The sequence below is a fragment of the Durio zibethinus genome, chromosome 10 (genome assembly GCF_047325235.1).
Source record: "Durio zibethinus cultivar Kanyao isolate XHJ-2024 chromosome 10, ASM4732523v1, whole genome shotgun sequence".
In the NCBI taxonomy this organism is placed as follows: Eukaryota; Viridiplantae; Streptophyta; class Magnoliopsida; order Malvales; family Malvaceae; genus Durio; species Durio zibethinus.
In genome coordinates, this window is record NC_143171.1 from 4995631 (window position 1) to 5022202 (window position 26572).

Sequence of the window (26572 nt, forward strand, 5' to 3'; positions counted from 1 at the left end):
TCCATCTCCCCTCTGGATTCTCCAATCCAACGATTAGGTTATATCGCCTCCTGATGATGGTGGTCACGTGAAAAAATCGTGTATTTCTTTCACCATCCATCAGCCAGTTAACCCTTGATTTAAGGGCCCATAAATCCTCTTTAGCTTTGAGGACTTGGTTGTACTCTCCCATAAGGTTTTTCTGAAGGTTAATCAAGAATTGGCTAGGTGCCCTCTCAAGAGCGTCTGCCAAAGCCTTCTTCTTTTCGTTAACACATTTCCAAAGGTACGGGCATTCCAATTTTGCGTGTCCTTTGTGAGTTTCACCGCTGTTTGTGTTAAGAAAATGGGTTCAATCCTATGTAATTAGTTTTGGACAAAGCAAAGGTTATAAGTATTGGTTTTTTTTTTACACAATTTTAGTTATTTAATAAAAAAGATGTGAGGTTCTTTTAAGGTAATATCGCAAATCAAAAAGAAAAAAAAAGGAAAAGTTAAAAAAAGTAGAGAGAAAAAGAAAAAGAGAGAATTGGTTGAAAGAAAGTTTATTCGTGGTCTGATTAAGTTGAAATTTTGTCAGCATGTTTACGATTCAGAGTTCTACATTTTAAATGGTGAAGATCGAGTTTGAAGCTCTCTAGGAACAAATTCAATGTGTATTTGTTGAGTTATCTATTTGGTGAAATTTCTTTAATTCTCTCTCTAGTTGATTAACTTTAGTTTTAGTTAAAGAAGAACTTTGTATATCTATTATTTATAGATATTTTTCTGGTGGTCCGTGATTTTTTTTTTTACACTGAAAATTTTTTTACATAAATCATGGTGTGCTTTATTTTTTCTGCGTTTTTTATTATTGATTGTTGTTTATTACTGTGAGTTTATTACGATATATATTGCTTCTGTATTATTGTGATTATTGCTTCAAGCGAAACAAGTGATATCAGAACAAGGTTATTTTGAGACAACGATATAGAAGTAGCCCAAGACAGAAGTAAATTTTATTTGAAATCATGGAAGATGATACAAGTTTCATGATAAAATTGATAGCATCAAATTATTCAATTTGAAAGCTTATGATAGAGGATCATTTATACTGCAAAGATTTGTATGAATCGATATTGAGTGATTCGGCTAAACCAGCAGATATGAAAAATGAAAGCTGAAAAAAGTTAGGCAGAAAGACGCTAGCTACAATCAGAAAATGGGTTGATATCAGCATGTTCCATCATGTAGCGTAAGAGGCAGATGCCCATATTGTTTGAGAAAAAATTACAGCATTGTATAAGAGAAAAACATATATAAATAAAGTTATGCTTGTTAAAAAGCTTGCAACTTTACAGTACAAGGATGGACGATCGATTATAGAGTACTTGAGTGATTTTCAAGACATACTCAATCGGATTACTATTATGGAGCTTAAGATGGATAATGAAATGAAGGCATTGTTTCTTTTGGGTTTATTGTCAGACAGTTGGAATATTCTAGTTATGATTATTCTTAATTTAACTTCTGATTATAAGGTGACATTGGAGACGATAAAAGATAGTATGCTAATAAAGAAGTAAGATGAAAAGATATAGACGCTGAGAATCAAACTCTGGTCACAGAAACAAGGATAGAAACATCGATAGATATCAAAACTCAAAAGATTGTAGTAAATCTAAACATATATCTAAGTTCAAAAATAAAGTGAAGTGTTTTCATTGTGGTAAAATAGGTCATATAAAATGACACTGTAAAATCTTAAAGCAAGAGTGAAAAGATGAGAAAGGTAAGAGTTTAGATGATGGTAATGTTATAACAGTGAATTCAGATAGTGATTCAGTTACTTTGATTTGTACACATGATGATTGCAATCATGTTGATGATCCCGACATTGAGTGAATAGTTGACATAGGAGCAGCATATCATTGTGTTCTTAAGAGAGAGTTATTTACAACTTATAAAGCAGGAGACTTTGATTGCACCAAAATGAAAAATAAGAGTATATCGTAGATTGTTGAGATTGGTAATATTGTCGTACAAATTAGTACAAGCTGCATGTTGACTTTAAGGAATATCAGACACATTCTGATATAAGAATGAATTTGCTTGCTATTAATGTCTTTGATAAAGAAGGATATGAAAGTTGACAAAAGAATGGATAGTGAAAGCTTCTCAAAGGATCTATGGTAGTTGTAAGGAAAAAACTATGTTGCACAATATATAATACATGGATGCAATTGAACGACAATCATATAAATGTCATTGAAGATGATGCCTCAACAAACTTGTGGCACAAGAGGCTGACACATATGAGTGAAAAGAGGTTACAAGTTTTAGCAATGTAGTCTCTCATTCTCTTAACCAAAGGTATGTATGTCGATTCATGTGATCATTGTTTATTTGATAAGCATCATAAAGTTTCTTTTCGTAAGAGTTCTTAGATTAAAAAAATAGATTAAAATTGATTTATTCTGACGTATGTGGTCCCATTAAGGTTGAGTTATTAGGTGGTAGCAGGTATTTTATTACTTTTATTTATGATGCTTCACGTAAGACTTAGATGTATATATTGAAATACAAAAGTTAGATACTGTAATATTTTTAAAAATTTCATGCTATGGTGGAAAGGATGACAGGGTTGTCTTTAAAATGTATTTGAATTAATAATGGTGAGGAATACACATTTAAAGACTTTGAAGAGTATTGTTCAAAGTATGAGATCAGACATGATATGACAAAACCCGAAACACCATAGCATAATAGTATAGTTGAAAGGATGAATCACACCATTGTGGAAAAAGTTAGATGTATGTTAAGGATGAGAAAATTACTAAAGCCATTTTGGGATGAAGCATTCAATACAACTTGTTATTTGCTTAACATGTCACCATCAGTCCCTTTGGGCTTTGACATTCCAAAAAGAGTGTGAATAAGAAAAGATGCTTCATACTCTCATTTAAAATTTTTTTGATGTAAAGCATTCATGCATGTATCGAAAGAGCAAAAGTCAAAGCTTGATAGTAAAGCTACACAGTGTATGTTTGTGAGATTTGGTGATGAAGAATTTGGCTACAGGGTATGGGATCCAGTAAAGAAACATATAGTCAGAAGCAGAGATGTGGTCTTTCATGAAAAAAAACTACAACAGACCTTGAAAAAAATAAAAAGACTACATGGGTTATTATTAAGTGTGATGTTTCAACACCGACAGGAGTTTTATAAGAAAGAGCCACAGATGGTGAAAATAAGCAAGAAACAAAACTTAGGGATATGAATGAGCCAATCACAGTTAGTGATGAGCCAAATGCAATTAGTTTTGAGCAAGGAGAGTAATTTTCTCTACCTAAAAGTGTTGAGTAGGGGGAGTTACCTTCAACATCAGATGATGTAAAGTCTCAGTCTAAGAGATTTACTAGAGAACGTAAGCTATCTACCAGGTATCTAAGTTTAAATTTTATTTTAGTTACCAATGAAAGGGAGCCAAAGAGCTTTCAAAATATGCAAGTTACTCAGGATAGAGAGCATTGATTAAAAGTAATGAAAGAAAAGATAGAGTCATTACAAAAAAATGGTACTTATGACCTAGTTAAACTTCCAAAAGGAAAGTTGCCGTTGAAAAATAAATTAGTGTTCAAGTTAAAAAAAGATGGTGACAAGCTAGTGAAGTACAAAGCTCAATTGATGGTGAAAGATTTTTCTCAAAAATCAAGTATTGATTTTGATGAAATCTTCTCTCCAATTATGAAGATGAGTTCCATTCGAGTGGTACTGAGATTAGCAGCTAGTTTGAATCTCGAGCTTGAGCAATTTGATGTTAAAATTGTATTCTTGTGTGGTAACTTGTAAGAGGATATTTATATGAATCAATCTGAGGGTTTTAAAGTGAAAGGGAAAGAGCACTTAATTTATAAATTAAAAAAAAGCTTGTATGGCTTAAAACAAGCTTCGCGATAGTGGTACAAAAAGTTTGATTCTTTTATGGTGAATTATAGCTATAAAAGAACGACAGTGAATTCTTGTGTGTATGTCAAAAAATTTATTGATGATAACTTTATTATTCTCTTATTATATGTTGATATGTTGATTGTGGGACAAAATGCTAGTATAGTTTGTAAGTTGAAAGAACAATTGTCTAAATCTTTTTATATGAAAGATTTAGGTTTAGTAAAGCAGATTCTCGATATGAACATTATTCGAGATAAAAAAGTAAAAAATCTGTGGTTGTCGTAGAAAAAATATATTGAACAAATGCTTAATAGATTCAACATGCAACATGCTAAATCAATTAGTAATCCACTTGCTAACCATTTTCATCTGAGTAAGAAATCTTGTTCGATGTCTAAGGAAAAACAACTAGTTATATTTAGTATTCTTTATTCTTCTACAGTCAGTTCTTTAATGTATCTTATGATTTGTACATGTCTTTATATTACTCATGCAGTTGATATAGTGAGTAGATTTCTTTTTAATCCGAGAAAGGTTCACTGAAAAAGCAGTGAAATAAATTTTCAGATATTTAAAGGGCACTTAAAAAATGTGCCTGAGTTATGGAGTTTCACAATCAGTTTTAGAAGGGTTTACTGATGTTGACATGACAGGCGATCTTGATGGTAGAAAATTTACTTCAAGGTATTTGTTTACTTTTGCAAGAGGAGCTGTGTCTTGATAGTCTAAGTTGTAGAAGCATGTTGCTTTGTCAACTATAGAGGTTAAGTATGTTACAGCAACCGAAGTAGGTAAAGAAATGCTTTGGATGAAACATTTTTTTCTTGAATTAAAGTTAAATTAGAAAGAGTATGTGATATTTTATGATAGCTAGAGTACTTTAGATTTGAGTAAGAATGTCATGTACCATGCTAGAACAAAGCATATTGATGTTAAATATCATTGGTTACGTTCAGTGATTGAAGAACAACAGATACTGTTAAAAAAAGTCCATACTAATGAGAATGTAGCAAATGTGTTGACTAAGACACTTCTTAGGGAGAAGCTTGAGCTTTATAGTAACTTGGTCCGAATGAGTTCTTTGGCCAATGTAAGTTTCAAATGAAATTGCTATGGTAATGAATCTTCTTCTAATAGGGCTGGAGGGGGAGATTATTAGGAAAATGGGGTCCAACCCCATGTAATTGGTTTTAGACCAAGCAAAGACCATGAGCCTTAGTTTTCCTTTTTACATAAAGCCCTAGCTGCTTAATAAAAAAGAGGTAGGGTTGTTTTAAGGTGGTGTCGTAAACTAAGAAGAGAAAAAAAGAAAAGCCAGAAAAAGCAAAGAGAAAAAGGAAAAGAGAGAGTTGATTGAACGAAAGTCGATCAGTGGTCCGATTGAGCTGAAACTTTGTCAGCAGGTTTATGATTCAAAATTCTACATTCTGAACGATGAGATCGAGTTTGAAGCTCTTTATGAACAAATCTAATGTGTATTTGTTGAGTCACCTATTTGGTGAGATTTCTCCAGTTGTCTCTCTAGTGGTTGATTAGCTCTAATTTTAGCTAGAGAAAAACTTTGTATATCAATTATTTGATAATAAAGATTTTTCTAGTGGTCCGTGATTTTTTTCTTTACACTGGAGGGTTTTTCACGTAAATTTTAGTGTGCTTTATTTTTTTTATATTTTTTATTATTGATTATTGTCTATTACTGTAAGTTTATTGTGATAGATATTACTTTTATATTATTGTAATTATTGCTTCATGCGTAACAGTTTGCGCCAAGGAAAGGTTCTCGTGATTCCAACTCGCTTGCACTAAGAGGGATAAAACTAGGGTGGTCAAACCACATTTTTTGCAATCGAAAAGGTTTCTTACCAAAATGGTTGGCATTATCTTTCATGTTCAACAGGATTGGACAATGATCTAAATGGATTCTAGGTAGACGGTAGACCTTTGCTCTAGGGAAATGCACGAACCATTCGGGTTTGCAAAAACAAAATCAATTCTTTCTTGGAAAAGATCCGAAATCTTCCTATTATTAGTCCAGGTAAAACGAGGCCCTATATAGCCAAGGTCCGAAAGATTACAGGTATTCAGACAATCATGGAAAGCACTAGATCTGTTAATGGACATAGTCGCACCTCATTTTTAATCTTGTGACCTAAGAATATCATTAAAGTCCCCGAGCACAAGCCAGGGTAAATTATGGTGACATGCGACAGTTTTTAAGTTTTCCCACAACAGTTTTCTTTCAAGCACCCTAAGACTAGCATAAACAGCAGTAAGCAGCCAAGTAAAGTTACAAGATCTTACCCTAACTGTGGCGTGAATTTCCTGTTCTGTACCACAGATATCATCCACCTCCACTAGGTCCGACCTCCATAAGAGCCAAATCCCTCCCTTATAGCCCAGAGTCACTGTGTCATTCCAAGCATCAAAGGGGAGTCGGTCAATGATGTGCCTGACATCTTCCCCACGGGCTCGCGTCTCTGTCACAATCATGATCTCCGGCCCATGCATATTTACGAGTTCTTTAGCTGACAAACTCTGGATGCCTAGCACCCCTGCAATTCCATAGCAGCATTGACATGATCTGAGGGTGGTTTGATTGGTGGTTCACAGATAACTTCTGAAACTGTGGCACAAATAGCTCCTCTCTCTGGGTCCAGCCTTATTTCCCCATCAACATCCTTGGCCACATCTCTCCCTTGTGGATTAGGGTTCCTTCTCCTAACAGCATAGAGGTGCTGACGCAAACGCGAGCTTGCCTTGCTCTCCGATTGCTTTGAACCTTCGTCATCAACATTTGAGTGCAGTTCAGCATGATCTCCAGAGGGTAGTTTGCCAGTTGAAGTTCCTGGATTGTAAGTATCCATGGTGGAGGGTTCTCCTTCGCTTCTGTCCAAGATAGCACTTGATATTGTGCTCAGCTTGATTCTTCTAAAGTCAGCACCGGTGGTGAATAGTATATCAGAGGGGTAATTTGATTTTTCATCACGATTTCGTTCTCTACTACTTCCTCTAATCGGTCTACTTCTCCTCTCCTCGGGGAGACTGACCTCCTGAATCTTTCTCTTATGGATTCTAAGCTTTGAAGACAGAAACCTTGCTCCCTAGTCCCGAATGAGAATTTTAGGGATGCATGTTCCACATGTGGTTCATCGTGGGAGGGGCTGCAGATTGGTTGCCCTTAGCTGGGTATTGTTTTGAGCTCCAAACCTCCTCAGACGTTCCGTCCTTCTCTGCCTCTAATCCAAGCTGAAGCGAAATCTCTGGCTTCCCAATCTGCGGGGGGGCACCTGTCTCCCATGGTGCCTGGGCTGGGGGTTGTGAGGGGGAAAAATGTTGTCGAATATTTTGGCAGTCGTTTGAACCAGAGGGTTTTTTACCCGTAAGCAAGTTGGGAGGATTTCCCTCTACTTTCGTACTCAAGTTGCCATGCCTAGGTTTTTTGATCGAGGTAGTCCTATCACGTTGCATGGGAAATGGGGGTTTCAAACTAGTATAATCCATCAAGGTTCCATCCTTTATCCTTAAACTCTCTTCTGTCTTATCATTCTGCCTGGCAAGGACATGCTTTCCATTTTCCTTCTGAAGAGGGGCTTGCCGAGTATTGCATTGACTTTGAGTAGTCCCTTTTCCTTTCTTGTCAAGTGCTCCTCTCCTTTAGAAATGGTAAGCCGACCATGGGTCTTTCCAAGCACTTTGGCTTGAATATCTATTTTGTCATCAAAATTTCCCTGACACTTTGTCGCTTCATCCCTCTTCTCCTCATCTTTATTTGGTTCATGTCCTTTCAAGTCTCTACTACTGCCCCCTTCCTGGGCTTGATTTACCTGGGCAGTAATGCCTTCAGTTCTTAACACGTTCCTTTGGGTCTTTCTTACACGTATGATTTCGATGCTTTCTTCTCTGGACCACCATCCAAGGTCCAAAACCTTCCTGTGGTTCATCGTTGGCCATGATCTGGGAGTATTTCCCCTTGTTTTGACTCTGCTCGGAGGCAATTGACTTATCTCTACATTGCTCCTGACTTCCATTTTCTCAACGTACTGCTAACCTAACCTCAGGGCAAAAATCTTTGCTATGACCAAGCCTCCCACAGTGAAAGCATAGAGATCTCATACTCTCGTACACTATAGCCTGTCTTCTCCCTTCAACTTTAATGAACCTTGGCAATGGTTTTTCCAGACTTAGTTGGACACATATCGTAGCATATCTGCCACTTTCTCCTGCTAACGTATGGCCATCAACTCTTAGAGTACCTATATTCCTGCCAATCTTTTTCAAAATACCAATATCAAAATATTCCACGGGCAATTCGGGTAATCTGAGCCACACTGCAACAGACGAAAAGGTTGCTTACGACGCTCTAAATTTGGTTCCCATTTACGGATTGTGAGGAAATGCCCTCTAATGAACTAAGGACCTCCTTTAAAGACATAATTGAAATCTTCATTGTTATGAAACTTCAAGAGGAGCAAGTCGTGACCCAAGTCAACAACAGTACGATTCTCCTGGAGTTTCCACATTTGGTTTATTTTAAATGATAGACATTTATAACCTATCATTTTCCCAAAAACTTTAACATTGATAGAGAGAGCCCACCGCTCCCTAACGCTTCGTTCCTTCGCGTTCAATTTAACATTGATTTCTCCATCTTCATTTGCCTTAGGTTCCTCCTCCAGATCCGTCTCCTTGTTCGAGTCCAACTCCATCTTCTTATTTGAGCTTCCTACAGTCACAGTAAGGTCTCCATATCCTCCTCCCAGCAGCGAGTCCCTATACCAAATTGTTAGGAAAGTGGGGTCAGTCTCATGGGTTTTTTTATTATTTAAAGGTCATGCGCCTTGTGTTTTTAGACTTCTTTATAAAAGCTTTAACTACTTAATAAAAAGAGATAAAGTTATTTTAAGGTAAAAAAAAAAAAGGTGGTGCTGCAAACCTACAAAAAAAAAAGTCAGAAAAATAGAGAGAAAAAAAAAAAGGAAAAGTTGGTTGAACAAAACTCAATCCGTAGTCCAATTGAACTGAAATTTTGTCAGCAGATTTATGATTCAGAGCTCTATATTGTGAACAGTGAAGATCATGTTTGAAGTTCTCTAGGAACAAATCGAATGTGTATTTGTTGAATCACCTATTTGGTAAAATTTTTTCAATTGTCTCTCTAGTTATTGATTAGCTCTAGTTTTAGCTAGAGAAGAACTTTGTAATATCTATTATTTGATAGTGAAAATTTTTCTGGTGATCCGTGATTTTTTCCCTCTACACTGAAAGGTTTTTCACGTAAATCTTAGTATGCTTTATTTTTTTTGCGTTATTGATTGTTGATTACTGTCTATAACTATGGGTTTATTGCGATATATTGCTTTTGCATTGTTATGTTTATTGCTTCAGGCCCAATAATTGGTATCAAAGTCAAAAAGTCATGGGTTCAAATCCTAGTAGTGTTGCTGGGGGGAAGATTATTGGCAAATTAGAGGTTGATTGCGTCCATCAACTCCATGTGCTTGAACGTCGATTTTAAAAATTTGACTTAGATGCAGCGAGTTTATGATAATATGCAGAAGTGGAACACCCAACTGATCGATGTGTTGAGTCAACTTGGAGTGTAAGCTTAAAGAAGCACTGAAACAACTTAGGTGGCAAGGTTGAGTGCTATGGCCTAGCCAAAAAGCGCATTAGAAATGTGAGGTTACCTGGCCCAAAGGAGGTGTTGATAGGACTTACTCGCACAGGAGAGTTAAGGTGGAACTTGATCAAAACTCATAAGTGAACAAGAGAGATTGTTGGGATATGATTCACATGTGAGTGAAGAATCTCACATGATTAAAAAATCTAAATAAGATGTCCTATATATACATAAAGGACCCAAGAACCTAATAGCTTTAGCTTTTGAATTCAAGTGGTATCCAATATGTATGTATGAGCTCTCTGGTGTATTCTCATGAGTTTTAAGTGTGGTTTATCTTCCCAACAAGTGATATCAAAGTAAGGGTTATTTGAGATATCGATATAGAAGTAACCCAAGATAGAAGTAAATTCTGTTTGAGATCATGAAAGATGATACAAGTTTCATGATAAAATTGATAGTATCAAATTATTCAATTTAAAAGTTTATGATGAAAGATTATTTATACTATAAAAATTTTTATGAGTTGGTATTGGGTGATTTGGCTAAACCAACAGATATAAAAGATGAAAGCTAGAAAAAATTAGGCAGAAAGATGCTAGCTACAATCAAAAAATAGGTTGATATCAGTGTGTTCTATCATGTAGCATAAGAGATAGATGCTCACACTATTTAAAAAAAATTAACAGCATTGTATGAAAAAAAAAAAGGTATGAATAAAATTATGCTTATTAAAAAGCTTGTAATTTTATAGTATAGAGATGGATGATCTATTACAAAGCACTTAAGTGATTTTTAAGATATATTTAATCAGATGACTACTATAAAGCTTAAGATGGATGATGAAATGAAGGCATTATTTTTTTGTGTTCATTGTCAGATAGTTAGAATACTCTAGTTGCGACTGTTTTTAATTCAGCTCATAATTACAATGTGATATTAGAGATGATAAAAGATAATATACTTAATGAAAAAGCAAGACGAAAAGATGTAGACCTTGAGAATCATGCTCTAATCATAGAGAACAAGGGTAGAAACATTGATATATGTCAGAACTCAAAAGGCCATAGTAAGTCTAAACATAGATCTAAGTTCAAAGATAAAGTGAACTGTTTCATTGTGGTAAAGTAGGTCATAAAAAATGACACAGTAAAATCTTAAAGTGAGAGCGAAAAGATGAAAAAAATAAGAGTTCAGATGATAGTAATGTTGCAGCAGTAAATTCAGATAGTGATTCAGTTACTTTGATTTGTACACATAGTGATTGTAATTATGTTAGTATTTTTAGCATTAAATGGATAGTTGACAAAAGAGCAACATATCATTATGTTTCTAAGAAATAGTTATTTACAACTTATAAAATAGAAGACTTTGATTGTACCAAGATGAAAAACAAGAGTGTATTACAGATTATTAGGATTAATGATATTATTGTACAAACTAGTATAAGCTATATGTTGACTTTGAGGGATGTCAGATACATTTTGAATATAAGAATAAACTTACTTGCTATTAATGTTTTTGATAAATAAGGATATAATAGTTGACAAAAGAATAGATAGTGAAAGCTTCTCAAATGATCTATGATAGTTACAAAAAAAAAACTATACTGCACAATATATAAGACATGAATCAATTGAATGGTAACCAGATAAATGTCATTGAAGATGATGATTCAGCAAACTTATGGCACAAGAGGATGGCACACATGAGTGAAAAGGGGTTATAGGTTTTGGCAAGACAATCTCTCATTTTTTTGACCAAAAATATGTTTTTTGATTCATGTAATCATTATTTATTTGGTAAGCATCGTAGAGTTTTTTTTCGTAAGAGTTCTTGGAGAAAAAATAGATTAAAATTGATTTATTCTTACGTATATGGTCCCATTAAGGTTGAGTTATTAGGTGGTAGTAAGTATTTTATTACTTTTATTAATGATGATTCATGTAAGACTTTGGTGTATATGTTAAAAAATAAAAGTTAGATATTATAGTATTTCCAAAAATTTCGTGCCATAGTGAAAAAGATGATAGGGTTACCCTTGAAGTATATTCAAACTGATAATAGTAGAGAATACATATATAAAGACTTTGAAAAGTAATTTTTAAAGCATAAGATCAAGCATGAGATGACAAAACCTGGAACTAGAGGTGTAAGTTATACATTAGTACTCATAAGCTACTTAGGTTTGATTCGAATAAAACTCAAATTCAACTCGATTATTATTGAGTCAAGCTTGAGCTTGAGTAGTTCGATTTATAGATGAAGTCGAGTTTGAGCATTCATATACCCGACTCGAGTAACTCGTGAACATAATCGAGCTTTTATATTTAAATATATTTTTATTATTTTAATTAATAAAATATCTCAAATTCGAGTTTGAGCTCGAGTACAAATAATCGAGCTTTTGTTAAACATAAGAATCAAGTTTATTTTTACATATTAATTGAGCCTATTCGAGTGAGCCGACTAACTCGATTTCTATCTTGAGTCGTGCTCGAGCTAAAAAATAAAATTCGATCGAGTCCGAATTGAGTTTCAAGTTTTGAATTTTAAATCGAGCTCGAGCTTAATATTGTATTAGCTTGAACTCGATCGATTACACCCTTACCTGAAAATATCACAATTTAATGGTGTAGCTGAAATGATGAATCACATCATTGTGAAAAAAATTAGATGTATGTTGATGATGGTAAAATTACCAAAGCCATTCTAGGGTGAAACAGTCAACATAGTTTGTTATTTGCTTAATAGATCACCATAAGTTCTTTTGGGCTTTAACATTTCAGAAAGAGTGTGGATAAAAAAAGATGTTTCTTACCTCACTTAAAAGTTTTCGAATGTAAAGCATTCATGCATGTGCCGAAAAAACAGATGTCAAAGCTTGACAGTAAAGCCACACAATGCATGTTTGTAAGTTATGGTGATGAGGAATTTCGTTACAAGGTATAGAATCTAGTGAAGAAAAAAATAGTCAAAAGCAGATATGTGATCTTTTATGAAAAAAATTATAGCAAACCTTGAGAAAAATGAGAAGACTACATGGGTTATTATTGAGTATAATGTTTCAACACCAATAAAATTTTTACAAGAAAGAGCCATAGATAGTGAAAATGAGTAAAAAATAGAACTTGAGGATATAAATGAGCCAGCCACAGCTAATGATGAACCAGATGCAATTAGTTTTGAGCAGGAAGAGCAATCTTTTCCACCAGAGAATGTTGAACAAAGGGAGTTACCTTTGACATCAGGTGGTGTAGAGTTTCAGCCTAAGAAATTTACTAAAAAGCATAGGCTATCTATTATGTATCCAAGTTCATATTTTATTTTATTTACCAGTGACCTTTGACATCAGGTGGTGTAGAGTTTCAGCCTAAGAAATCTACTAAAGAGCACAGGCCATCTATCATATATTCAAGTTCATATTTTATTTTATTTTATTTACCAGTGAAGGGGAGCTAGAAAGCTTCTAAAATGTGCAGGCTACTCTGGATAAAAAGCACTAGTTAAAAGCAATAAAAAAGAGATTGAGTCATTGCGAAAAATTGGTACTTATAATCTTGTTAAACTTTCAAAAAAAAAAAGGTCGTTGAAAAATAAATAGATGTTCAAGTTAAAAAAATGATGACAAGCTAATGAGGTACAAAGCTCGATTGATGGTGAAAGGTTTTTCTCAAAAACCAGGCATCGATTTTGATAAGATTTTCTCTTCAGTTGTGAAGATGAGTTTTATTCGAGTGGTACTAAAATTAACAGCTAGTTTGAATATTGAGCTTAAGTAACTTGATATCAAGACTACATTCTTACATGGTGACTTATAGGAGGATATTTATATAAATAAATCTGAGAGTTTTAAAGTAAAAAAGAAAGAGAACTTAGTTTGTAAACTGAAGAAAAGTTTGTATGGCTTGAAATAAACTCTATGATAGTGGTATAAAAAGTTTAATTTTTTTATAGTGAACCACAGCTATAAAAAAATGGTAACGGATCCTTGTGTGTATGTCAAAAAATTCTCTGATGGTAACTTCATTATTCTCTTATATATGTTGATGATATATTGATTGTAGGATAAGACGTTAATATGGTTCGCAAGTTGAAAGAACAATTGTATAAATCCTTTGATATGAAGGATTTAAGTTCAACAAAGTAGATTTTCAGTATGGACATTATTCGGGATAAAAGTGCTTAAAAGTTATGGTTGTCATAAAAATATGTTGAACGGGTGCTTAGTAGATTCAACATGTAACATACTAAATTAGTTAGCAATCCACTTGTCAATCATTTTCATTTGAGTAAGAAATCTTAATCGGTGTCTAAAAAAGAGTAATTGGCTATGTCTAGTATTCTTTATTCTTTTGCAGTCGGTTCTTTAATGTATCTTATAGTTTATACATAACCTAACATTACTCATACAGTTGGTGTAGTGAGCAGATTTCTTTTTAATCCGAAAAAGTTTCACTGAGAAACAGTGAAATGGATTTTCAGATATTTGAAGGGCACCTAAAAAATGTGCTTAAGTTATGAAGTTTCACAACCAGTTTTAGAAAGGTTTACTGATGCTGACATAATAGGTGATCGTAATGGTAGAAAATCTATTTCAAGATATTTATTCACTTTTACAAGAGAAGCTATGTTTTGGCAATCTAAGTTACAGAAGTGTGTTATTTTGTCAACTACAGAAGCTGAGTATATTATAGCAACCAAAGCAGGTAAAGAAATACTTTGGATAAAATATTTTTTTCTTGAATTGAGATTGAATCAAAAAGAGTATGTGATATTCTGTGATAGTCAGAGTGCTTTAAATTTGAGTAAGAATACCATGTATCATGCTAAAATAAAACACATTGATGTTAGATATCACTGGTTACATTCAATGATTGAGAAATAGTAGATGCTATTAAAGAAAGTCCATACTAATGAGAATGTAGCAAATATGTTGACTAAGATACTTTTTAGAGAGAAGCTTAAGTTCTGCACTAACTTAGTCGAAATGAGTTTCTTGATCACGGTAAATTCTAAATGAAACTGTTATGGTGATGAATCTCCTCCTAATGGAGTTAGAATGAGAGATTGTTAGAGGAAAGTGGGGTCCAGCCCCATGAGTTTTTTTACTGTTCAAAGGCAATGGGCCTTGTATTTTTAAGCTTTCTTAAAAGCGTCCTAACTACTTAATAAAAAGATGTGGGATTGTTTTATGGTGAAAAAAAAAAGGTGGCACCACAAACCTAGAAAAAAAAAAGAAAAAAGAAACCAAAAAAATAGAGAGAAAAAAAGATACTTTCTAGGGAGATGCTATTAAAGAAAGTTCATACTAATGAGAATATAGCAAATATGTTAACTAAGATACTTTCTAGGGAGAAGCTTGAGCTCTGCACTAACTTAGCCGAAATGAGTTTCTTGATCAAGGTAAATTCTAAATGAAACCGTTATGGTGATGAATCTCCTCCTAATGGGGTTAAAATAAGAGATTGTTAGAGGAAAGTGGGGTTCAGCCCCATGAGTTTTTTTACTGTTCAAAGGTCATGGGCCTTGTATTTTTAAGCTTTTTTAAAAGCGCCCTAACTACTTAATAAGAAGATGTGGGATTGTTTTATGGTGAAAAAAAAAAAGGTGGTGCCACAAACCTAGAAAAAAAAAAGAGAAAAAAGAAGCCAAAAAAATAGAAAGAAAAAAAGAAGGGAAAGTTGGTTGAATGAAAGTTGATCCGTGGTCCAATTTAGCTGAAATTTTATTAGTAGATTTATGATTCAGAGTTCTATATTTTGAATGATGAAGATCGAGTTTGAAGTTCTCTAGGAACAAATCCAGAGTATATTTATTAAGTCACTTATTTGGTGAGATTTCTCCAATTGTCTCTCTAGTTATTGATTAGTTTTAGTTTTAATTAGAAAAAAACTTTGTATATCTATTATTTGGTAGTGGAGATTTTTTTGTAGTCTGTAATTTTTTTTTTTTTACACGAAAGGATTTTTTATGTAAATTTTGATGTGTTTTATTTTTTCTATATTATTAATTGTTGATTGTTAATTATTATTTATTATTGTGAGTTTATTAGTATATATTGCTTTTGTATTATTATGTTTATTACTTCAAATTCAACAAAAATCCTAGCATAAACGTCTTCCATAAAGTGTCCATTACAAGAGTCCAGGGAACTTTCTCTGATATCTTTCTTTTTCATTGTGCTACGGCGAAGTTTCGCTTCTTCTTCCTTAGAAGGAGCTGCCTCAATCTCACTCGTATGTTTTTAATATCTTGTACCAACTCTCCAAGCTGTGTCGTCAGTTCATCACTAAACTTTGGAACGACGAAAACATGAACAGAAGCCTGATGAAAATACATTTGCCATTAAAGAAACAATAATATTTATGGGTCAAAGTCAATTTTGGGCTAAGCTAGACTTTACTCTCAAGTACCATTTATACACACGCACGAAACAAAATAAAAAGGTGACACTAATACTATTACTAATATTAAATTTGAGTATATGAGATGAGCTGAATTTAAAATTTGGAGTTTTAAACCAACATATTTCACCTAATCTAATTATTTTATCCAAAATTCAATCCAAAGAAAGGTATTAGGGTTCTTAAACCCACCCAAATACCTTTTTGAATATCTCAATTATTAATGAAGTTAAAAATTATACCATTATTTTTTCTTTTGAAAATTTTAATTTAAGCTTCATCTCTTACCATTATTAAGTGACTTCAAATAATGAGTTATGGTAGAAGTCTTATCCAACCCATAACTTTTAAAAATCCAATCATCAACATGCATGCCATTGAGTTAATATTTAATTAATTATATCACCATTTTTATATAACAAATGAAAATAAAATAAAGCAGTAACAAAGTAGAAACTTCCAAATGTAAACGAAATGAAACTTCCATCTTCATGGACCGAACCAGCCCCATCACTGTCACTGTCCGAACCAAATAGCAAGCATCTGCCGTGAGTCATGTGGTAAAGATGAGCTCATGGTGTGGCTCTTATTACAACATGCGCCATTATTTTCTTTGGCATTACCCAATTGCCCAATGCCCATCGCCCAATACCCACACACTCACTCGCTAATACTATTATTAATAAATACTTTCTCTCTCCCTTTCGTTGTTTCAAGCCAAGGCCTTTGCCGCGACCCAAAAAATTCATGGCCTGAGGCTGAAATCAAATGGAAACTCAGTCCATTTCACTTACCAAATTCTCACCTCTCGGTCGCCCCATACGCCGACGACCACTCGTCGGACGTCTCAACTCTTTCAAATGTAAACCATTCTTTTTCTCTCCCCTCATCATCCGCCACAAATCCCTTTTTCTTACTCTCAATTCCCCCAATCTCCGAATCCGCTGCGTCGCTAATCACGCCGACGACCACCACCATCATCATCATGACTATGATCATCACCACGATCACCACGACCACCACCATCATCATCATGATCACGGTAAGTTGAATGGGCCCCAGAGAGCAGTGATCGGGTTCGCTAAAGCCATCCGATGGGTGGACTTGGCAAATTACTTGAGGGAGCACCTTCAGCTTTGCTGCTGCGCCACCGCACTGTTTATTTCTGTTGCTGCTTGCCCTTACTTGCTCCCCAAACCAGCCGTCAAGCCTCTCCAAAATTCCTTCCTTTTCCTAGCTTTCCCTCTCGTTGGGGTAAACCCCAATTCTCTTTTTAAGTTCCCTTTGGTTATTATTTTTGCATCAAAAGTAATATTTTTCAAAATATCAAAAAATTTTAATATTTTTGAAAATATAAAAAAATTTTAACTTTTTTATGAAAGACCTAGTTATAATGTTTGATTCGATATTTGGTTTTACTATTTACTCATTTTTAGTCGAGCAGTTCTTGATGAAACAAAAATTAAGTATTAAAAGCAACAACCTTGCTAAGCCTTGATTTTTTTTTTTTAAATTGCTTTAATTGTATTGCGTTTTATTTGTATGCGTCAGGTTTCAGCAGCACTTGATGCAATTACTGATATTGCTGGTGGAAAAGTCAATATTCATGTGCTTATGGCACTCGCGGCCTTTGCCTCTGTTTTCATGGGGAATGCCTTGGAAGGAGGCTTGCTTCTTGCAATGTTCAATTTGGCTCACATTGGTAAGTCTCACAAGCTGGTGAAATTTGTTTAGAGGCATATTTTATGTTTCTTTGTTGTGATCCTGAAAGTGGGTTTATTTCAGCTGAAGAATTTTTCACTGGCCGTTCCATGGTGGATGTGAAGGAGTTGAAGGAAAATTATCCGGATTCTGCACTTATATTAGATTTGGATGATAATAATTTGCCAGATGTTTCTGATTTGTCCTACAGAAGTGTTCCAGTGTATGATGTCGACGTTGGGTCCTACATTTTGGTCGGCATTGGTGAGGTCTGTGATAATAAGAATATGGATGTTATACTGGGTTAATATTTTGAACATTTTTTTATTTATGTTATAATATGGAAGTTTAAGGGTATGGGCTGGTATTTTTCTAGGCTGTTCCTGTAGATTGTGAAGTGTTTCAAGGTAGTGCTACTATTACAATTGAGCATTTGACTGGTGAAATCAAACCATTCGAGGCAAAAGTTGGAGATAGGATTCCCGGTGGTGCAAGGAATTTGGATGGTAGAATGATTGTTAAGGTGTGTTTATGAATTTATCAACATTTGAATTTTTCAGAAGGGTAAATGTAGAAAAAGTTATCAACGATTACTCACGTTCTTCTTTTTTATGTTGAAATTGTTAATTTCAAAAGTAAATAGTTTTCCTTGGAGTGAATCATTGTTTGTTTGTCATTGCTAGTTCACATCCTTATCTTATGCTTTGTTTTTTTTTTCGTTGTTAATTTCATATTAGGTCATAAAGACATGGAAAGAATCAACGCTTAGCAGGATTGTGCAGTTAACTGAAGAAGCACAATTGAATAAACCTAAGCTTCAAAGGTGGTTGGATGAATTTGGTGAGCGTTACAGCAAGGTGGTTGTAGTTTTGTCAGTTACTATCGCAGTCCTCGGGCCTTTTCTTTTTAAGTGGCCATTCATTAGCACTGCAGGTAACGCTTAGTACGAGCTGCTTTGCAATGATCACATTTGTTTTTTTTTTCTATTGCCTTGTGCCAGTAATATTGTTAGCCATGGTATACACCTCTTTATCTTCCCAGTAATGCCTCTTTGCTAACATGTCTTAATTTTAGTAACCATAACTGATGATAACTCCACTTTACATCAACTCTCGCTAAAATAATTTCAGTCTTTTCAGTTTGAAGCGTTAGTTGTCTTGCTTTTCCTCTGAACAATTCATTTATATGGCCCTTGCGAATGTTCTATTTTGAGTTACCTTCTCCATTTTTTATGCTTGGGTTAATGCAGTTTGCAGAGGATCAGTGTACAGAGCATTGGGGCTTATGGTGGCAGCATCCCCATGTGCCTTGGCAGTAGCTCCACTGGCTTATGCTACTGCAGTTAGTTCCTGTGCAAGAAAGGTATCAGTCCCATGTAACCAAAGAGTGTTCAGACAAAAATTCTGTCTCGGCATGGTCTTTCTCAAGTGTATATGAGCCTTGTTTGTGAACATATTATTTTCATTTATTAAAATAATAATGGAAGCTAACCACATTGCTATATGGTTATAATTATCATTATTGTGATACCTCAGACTGAGAACTTAACTATTGTTATTTTTCTCTACTATGGTAGAATCAGCTTATATAGGTTTTCTGTTCTGAAAAACATGCCTTTCTTATTGTACTATTAGTAGAACCATCTTTTCTAGGAACCTTTTTTATGTAATCTTTTCTAGTAACTTGATAAATTTTGTATTTTTGTGTATATGTTCCTGATTATTTTTAACCTGCACAAGTTTGTGTTAGAGCTAATTGGCTGTTTTCTTTTGGCTAAAATACTAAAAGAGCCCCTAAACTTTACTACTTTATTTAGATAAGTCCTCATACTTTTACTGTACCCCAATAATCTCTTATTCTTTAATTTGTATCCAAGTATGCCCTTATTTCTAACAAAAGATTGATTTATGTTAAGAGTTTATTTAGGTGCAAATTAAATTATGTTAAGAGCTTATTTAGGTGCAAATTAAAACATAAGGGCTTATTTGGATACAAATTAAAGTTTAAGGGCTTATTTGGGTACAAAGTAAAGGCTAAGGGCTTATTTGGATACAATAAAAGTATAGGGACTTATTTAAATAAAGTGGTAAAGTTCAGGGTCTTTTTATTATTTTAGCTTTTTCTTTTCTTGGACTGTTGCTATAGCTAAGAGGTCGCTGAAACAAGTCTGTGTACTTGGTGATGCTCATAGAAGTCTAGATTTATATCTAATTCTTAACTATTAAAGTACTCTTAATTTTCAAGTGAATCATGAGATACACCTGACCTTCTTTATGTCTAACTGCCATTTTAACCGTCTCTCCTTATAGGGGATATTGCTTAAAGGTGGGCAAGTGCTAGATGCTCTAGCTTCCTGTCACACTGTTGCATTTGATAAAACTGGGACATTGACAACTGGAGGGCTGATGTTTAAAGCAATTGAGCCAATTTATGGACATGTCATCGGAAACAAGAAGGTAAAACTCTCTTCCTGTTGCATTCCCAGCTGTGAAGTAGAAGCACTTGCAGTAGCAGCTGCCATGGAGAAGGGTACTACTCATCCTATTGGAAGGTATTGCATAAAACAAATATGTCTATCATTTGTACGTTAAGTCCCTGTGTTCCATGTAACTCATTCTGTGACTATGGCTTTCTAATAAGTTGCTGAGGGCGATAAGTAATTTCTACTCACCTTGTCATTGAGATTTAACGATTGTCATATTTCTTTTATAAACTATTGTCCTTCAAAGTATTTATCATTCCTTGAACAAAAAAAGGTATTTATCATTCCTTTTATTGCAGGGCGGTTGTAGACCATAGCATAGGGAAAGATCTTCCTTCTGTTTCTGTTGAAAGTTTCGAGTATTTTCCTGGCAGAGGTCTTATTGCTACTCTCAACAGTGCCAAGGTAATGTGTTTTTTACTAACTTTTTTCATTTGTCTCAGTGATAATAAATTCAATATAAATGGGGAAAGGAGTTATCATCAAGTTTGTTGACATCACCCTTTTTTTCATTTCTGAACCATTTGAATTCTCCTTTTTGCTCTATACTTTGTGTTTGCGGTTCATCTATTATGGTACATTCATAACATAGCAGATTTACAATTTCACTACTGGGGTTTCTGTGTTCTGCAAAACTACCATGGTTTTATATTTGGCACTTAAAAGTTATTGAAATTTTTACTTTCTTCCACTAGAGGATACAGTCTTTTAGCTATTTGCGGAAAAGACAGAAAATGGGGGAAAGCAATAGGCATTGTTATCTTTTCATTAAAAGCCCCTTTCATTGACGTTATTATCAATTAATCAAGATGGAAGTGTCAAACAAAATTAAAAAAGGACAAGAAAGCCAAAAAGAAAACTTTAGTATCCCTTCAAAATTTTCATGTTAAGCAACAGATGATCAAAATGAAGGATGAGTTAATAATTTTCCTCAACCTGAATTATATTTAAATCTTAATACAAGACTCATACCTTTGAAATATGATAAAGAAACCGAGCATAGGATTTATTCACAGCGAAGTCTTTGCTAACTTTCCTTCTTTTACATTAAAACCATCATATTTTTCAACGTGTTCCCAAACTTATAATCATTTCTACTTTTGTAACAGTCAGGAACTAGAGGAGGTAAAATGTTGAAAGCATCGCTTGGTTCTGTAGAGTTTATCACTTCACTTTGTGAATCTGAAGATGAATCAAGGAAGATTAGGGCAGCTGTTAATGCTTCTTCTTATGGAAGTGACTTTGTTCATGCAGCTCTATCTGTTAATGAAAAGGTGTGGCTCCCATCTCGTGTTAGTTGTTTTGCTCGTCATATTTGACACTGACATCATGACATACGTGCATTTGAGATATCAAGACACAAGTGAGCTATCTTCTGTTTATCTTTCAGAAAAAAAAAAAAAAAAAATTTACGAAATATGTACTAGTTTTTTTGTATTACTCATACAAGCAGATGCATCTGCATTGGGTGTTAAAAGAATCAGAAAGATGTGTGTGGTACGACAATGCATATGCACAAAACACTATATCTAACTCTAAACCATCTGTCCTTAAAGTTGTTAACTGCATGCTCTGTATGCATATTATTTAACTCTTTTATCTATACAACTGCATTTTTTATAAGAGGTCAATAGTTAAACTGAATGAATATTCCATAGACTACTTGTTGGATTTGTGCCATTTGCAGCATCATGTTTTTCTTTCATCAATTATTTATCATGTCAACACTAAATTGAGTTATCCAATGTGTCTGTGCAGGTGACTTTGATTCACCTCGAGGATAGGCCTAGACCGGGGGTTTTAGATGTTATTTCTGAATTGAGAGATCAAGCAAAACTCCGAGTAATGATGTTAACAGGTGATCACAAGTCAAGTGCCTGGAGAGTTGCTAATGCTGTGGGCATAAATGAAGTCTATTGCAGCCTAAAGCCAGAGGATAAACTCAATCATGTGAAAAAGATTTCGAGGGATATTGGTGAGCCCTGGATTCTTCTCAAGTTCAATATCTTTTTATTCAGTTGATATTTGGTGTCAAAAGTCCTACCTAACGTGGTGGACATCAAATTATTATGTCAATAATGTCCAAGATTACTGTCTGTATTAAAAAGGAATTCAGCCAAAAGAGCTAGTTACATTTTGTTTGCCTTCATGGCAGGGGGAGGTTTGATCATGGTAGGTGAAGGTATCAATGATGCACCAGCTCTTGCTGCTGCAACTGTTGGAATTGTATTAGCTCATCGTGCTAGTGCCACCGCTACAGCAGTTGCAGATGTCCTTTTGCTGCAGGACAACCTTTCGGGTGTTCCATTCAGTATAGCCAAGGCTCGCCAAACAACTTCGCTGGTGCTCAGTTAATCCCTTCTTCATGTTTTGTTCTTTGATCATGTATGCAAGAATTCTTTATGGAAATTTGCTTGCAGGTCAAGCAAAATGTGGCCCTTGCCTTAACTTGTATAATCTTGGCCTCTCTTCCTTCAGTCTTGGGGTTTCTTCCTCTGTGGTTAACGGTATGATCAATTTTGATGATTGGTCTTTCGTACATATTTCATCTACTTATACATGTATGTTGGACTCTACGTTATGAATCTGATAGAAATAAAGATTTCTCAATCTTAGTCTGATAAACCACTCTTCTTTCTTTGTGTACTATACAGGTTCTCCTGCACGAAGGTGGTACTCTTCTTGTTTGCCTCAATTCTATCCGTGCTCTAAATGACCCCTCTTGGTCCTGGGCGCAGGATCTATTGCTTTTGATCGGTAAACTCAAATCAAAACTCGCATTATTGAGACATAACAGCACTACTTCAGGTTCGACCCAGACCGTACCTTTGTAAACTAACGCTTAGCTTAGATTTTGAGAAAATTGTTTCCTATTTATTTTTATAGTTGAGAGTGCTTATTCTCATATTGTTGTCCATAAAAAGGAACCCAAAAATTGTAAAAAGTTGATACATTAATCAAATAAAAAGGTTTATTTAAGGCTCTGCACAGCATTTAGAACTTTGACTCCTAAGTTGTTTCAACCAGCTCTTCCCGTTGAATTATTGCCTCAACGCGATTTCCATGTATTACTGAGAATGAATGATCTGTTCTTTTCCACGTTCCTCTTGTTTAAATTTGTTTCAAATTCTGAAGAACTTCCAAAAGCTAGTTAATCCTGAATCTTTAAAGTACCCTGCCCCATGTTTTTTCTTTTTCCCAATTTGCTATAACTTTCCTACTCAACGCCCATACCCATGCAGAAACTTCAGTTTTTCTCTTAAATGCAAGTATTGAATTATGAATCTTAAGTTTTAAGTGTGATTGTATAAAGTAACCGAATTATACTCTGAAGTTTTTATGTAACTTACATCCAGTTTTCACCTAACCGATAACTTGAGAGTTTTATTCTTATAAGCCTTACTGATTTTGATCAAAAGGCTTTTCTAAGGCACCTCATTGTGGGAAACTATTCTGTTAGGTTTGCTTTTCCAAGTGCTCACTGAACCCTGGAAATTTTTTCCCCTATAACTTGTAATTATAGATTATAGATAAATTTTATTTTATTTTTCTGAGATGAGGTTTATTCAGTGGCCTTGTAAGGTGACTTGGAGAGGCCTTCTATTGTATGTACATACTGGGCATATATTATATATGCATAATTGGTTCACCAATGATTATTGATTATATGCTATAGTAATTCATATCATTGTTACCTAAAAAAAAAACCTTTTGAAAATCAAAATTAATCGAATTTATTTATAAAAAATTTATCAAATAATAAAAGTGTTTTAATAAAAATTAAAAATTTTCTATTAATTTAATTAATTGGACTTTTTAACCAAACTTCTCGCCCAACTGCCACAGCTTCATACCAACTACCTTTCTCTAACCGCCCCATGTTTTTATTCTTTTCCCAACTTGCTACGCTCTTAACGTCCATGCCCATACTTTTTTCTTTTTTTTTTTAGATAATTTCACACTGTTTCATTTATTGATTGCAACAATTTGTCGTCTAATTTTGTTAAAATCTAATGTGAAAACTTTGAAAAAAGCCGAATTCGTTAAGCAATAATTTGTTTTTTACTTTGAACAACTCAATAAAAAAGTAGTGACGGCTCTGATCATCTTCACCAATGCCGTATTTGGATACATCTGAGATATTTTCGTTGACCTTCAGGCGCAACCAATAAGCTATCATCGTTATCTTTTATCAATAATTTTAAATAAATAAATAAAGTATTTTTCTTCTTTCAGTTCCTTTGCCCTTTCTTGGCGTGTAGTTCTCTTTTTTTTAGGTGCCTTAAGATCATTCAAATCAAACAATCAAACGTGTCTGATTCAAATTCCAGAAAGTTTCATGGTTATGATCCAAAGAAAGAACACTAGTCAAATTTTTGGAAGTTCCTAAATTTCAGAAACAGGTTTAAAACTTGACAGTTGTCTGCTTTATTTGATCTATTTTTTTCTTACTTAAATTAAAAACAAATAAAAAAAAAACTAAAATAAAAATATTACAATCGGTAAGCCCAGTTATCTTTCCGTTTAGTTTTCAGTTCCTAACATAAACAAGCAAAAAAATATTAACCATGTAGACTTTCCGAGCTCAGAAATTCTTTGAATTTACATATAAAAATGATTTAAATTTAGGTAAGAAAAAAAATTCCAATAAGAAAGACGATTAAAAGAGCTTAGATTGAAATTTAAAAGGATGTTTTTCCTTTTTTTTTTTGCTTCTCATTCACTTTTCTTCCATTTTCATTGTTCCCTAAAATCTACTAAGAACAAGATCAAGAGACAGGTTTTTTTTTTAAAGGTCCATTTTTTTCTTCTCATTTTCCCCTTTTAACCCCTCTCTCTCAGTCTCTGTACATTAACCAAAATTATTATTCCCATATTAAGAAAAAACAGAAGCGCTGTTTTTCCTCTTCTTTTGCCTCTCTCGACTTTTGAAAAAAGTTTACTCAATCTTGCTCACCCCAACTCGGTTCATAGCCATAACATTCCTAAATCCACCGTCCAACATCATACCCATTCCCCCTCCTGCAACCCCGCCGTTTTGTTGCTGCATCTGCACCATGTAATTCCTCACCTCCACCCTTATCATCTCTTGCATCACCGCCATAAAATCCGCACTGAACCCCATCACTCCACCTCCCCTTTCTTCGCTTTTCGCTTCGCTCCTCACCTGAGTTGACTCCGTAATTGGATGGGTTGACACCTCGCATGACTCGGCCCCTGGTAAAGACAGGCTCAGTGAAGTCGGTGGATCGTTAGAAGACGACGCCGCTTCGGTTCCAGCTGGCATAACATTGACATCAACGTTAACCGCGCCGGTCCTTGGGATGGGCTTGTACACGTGTGAAGTTGATAAAACGGGAACACTAGAATCGCTCATATCGGATCCCGATGGGCTTCCTGGGCTCATGTAAAGCCCAGCACTCACCGATCTTTTCAACGGCTGTCGCTCTTCCCCTCCCAAATTACCATCATACCCTCCGTTAGAAATAAAATTACATTCTTCCCCAACCGACAAGCACTTACGTTTTAGCGTTGAATTCCAGTGGTTTTTAATGGCGTTATCGGTACGACCGTTGAGGAGCCGGGCTATGGTGGCCCACTTATTACCGAACCGGACATGAGCTCTGATGATGGTCTCGTCTTCTTCGGGGGTGAAGGCCCGGTGCTCAACTTGAGGTGACAGTTGATTGCACCATCGGAGTCGACAGGATTTCCCGGATCGACCCGGGATTGATTTGCTGATCAAAGACCAGTTTCTGGGGCCATGTTTTTGAACCAGTTTTTGGAGCAAATCATCTTCTTCGGGGCTCCATGGACCTTTGATCCGATCCATTTCTTTTCCGTTTGATGTGCTTGTTACAGCCATGAAATCAGATTTAAAAGCATGCAAAGGAAATTTTGGTGCTTTGGATGTGTTATACGGGTTTTCTTTTTTTTTTTTTTTATTTGGAGCTTCAAGGGCGACAAAGGGTGAGCTATACCGAACGGGGGTATATATAAGAGAGGAGAGGGAAGTAACCGGTTAAAGCGGAGAAGGGTAAAGACAGGAGAAGCGTTATGGCCACCGATTGTTCCAGTTAAACGGTTGGGGGAAAGGGTTTGGGATACAGCTGGCCAACGGACACGCGTCACATCTGAACTGCACTGATTTACATAAGTCACTCTGTCTTAATATCTTTTTTTTTTCTTTTTGCACTTTTTTGACACTCTCTAACATGGGAGCGTCTGTCCCACTCTCTTTGTGTTTGTACAGATAAAACTTTTGAGAATTAATAATTATTGCATTTGCATGGAGTGGAGCGGACGAAACTTTGGCTTCTCTTCGGTACCATCATTATTCGAATTCAATTTACCCTCTCAGTTGAAGCGTCATTTTCTTTTACAATCTTTAATATAAATATTTATAAATTAATTTTTTATGAATTATCAAATTATTATATTTTAATTATCACA

The 26572-nt window shown here is 34.7% G+C and overlaps 2 protein-coding genes across 2 annotated transcripts; one reads left to right on the forward strand and one right to left on the reverse strand.

Moving 5' to 3' along the window:
* The first annotated feature begins 16645 nt into the window (after positions 1-16645).
* HMA1 (heavy metal atpase 1) lies at positions 16646-23098 on the forward strand. Its single transcript, XM_022884427.2, has 13 exons — positions 16646-17190; positions 17488-17638; positions 17722-17906; positions 18014-18160; positions 18375-18570; positions 18887-18999; positions 19947-20188; positions 20419-20524; positions 21229-21393; positions 21878-22094; positions 22275-22462; positions 22540-22626; positions 22774-23098. Exons 1-13 carry the CDS (start codon positions 16705-16707, stop codon positions 22951-22953), a joined length of 2463 nt encoding a protein of 820 aa, XP_022740162.2. The 5' UTR covers positions 16646-16704; the 3' UTR covers positions 22954-23098.
* Positions 23099-24794: 1696 nt separating this feature from the next.
* LOC111292079 (transcription factor MYB44-like) lies at positions 24795-26484 on the reverse strand. Its single transcript, XM_022884274.2, has one exon. It carries the CDS (start codon positions 25983-25985, stop codon positions 25059-25061), a length of 927 nt encoding a protein of 308 aa, XP_022740009.1. The 5' UTR covers positions 25986-26484; the 3' UTR covers positions 24795-25058.
* Positions 26485-26572: the final 88 nt, after the last annotated feature.

Excerpts from the sequence above, each read along its gene's own strand:
- HMA1 (XM_022884427.2), top strand. The coding sequence starts at position 16,705 with ATGGAAACTCAGTCCATTTCACTTACCAAATTCTCACCTCTCGGTCGC. Across the intron at positions 17,639-17,721 it reads GTTCAATTTGGCTCACATTG|CTGAAGAATTTTTCACTGGC; the intron begins GTAAGTCTCACA and ends GGTTTATTTCAG. Across the intron at positions 22,463-22,539 it reads CTCGCCAAACAACTTCGCTG|GTCAAGCAAAATGTGGCCCT; the intron begins GTGCTCAGTTAA and ends ATTTGCTTGCAG.
- LOC111292079 (XM_022884274.2), bottom strand. The coding sequence starts at position 25,985 with ATGGCTGTAACAAGCACATCAAACGGAAAAGAAATGGATCGGATCAAA.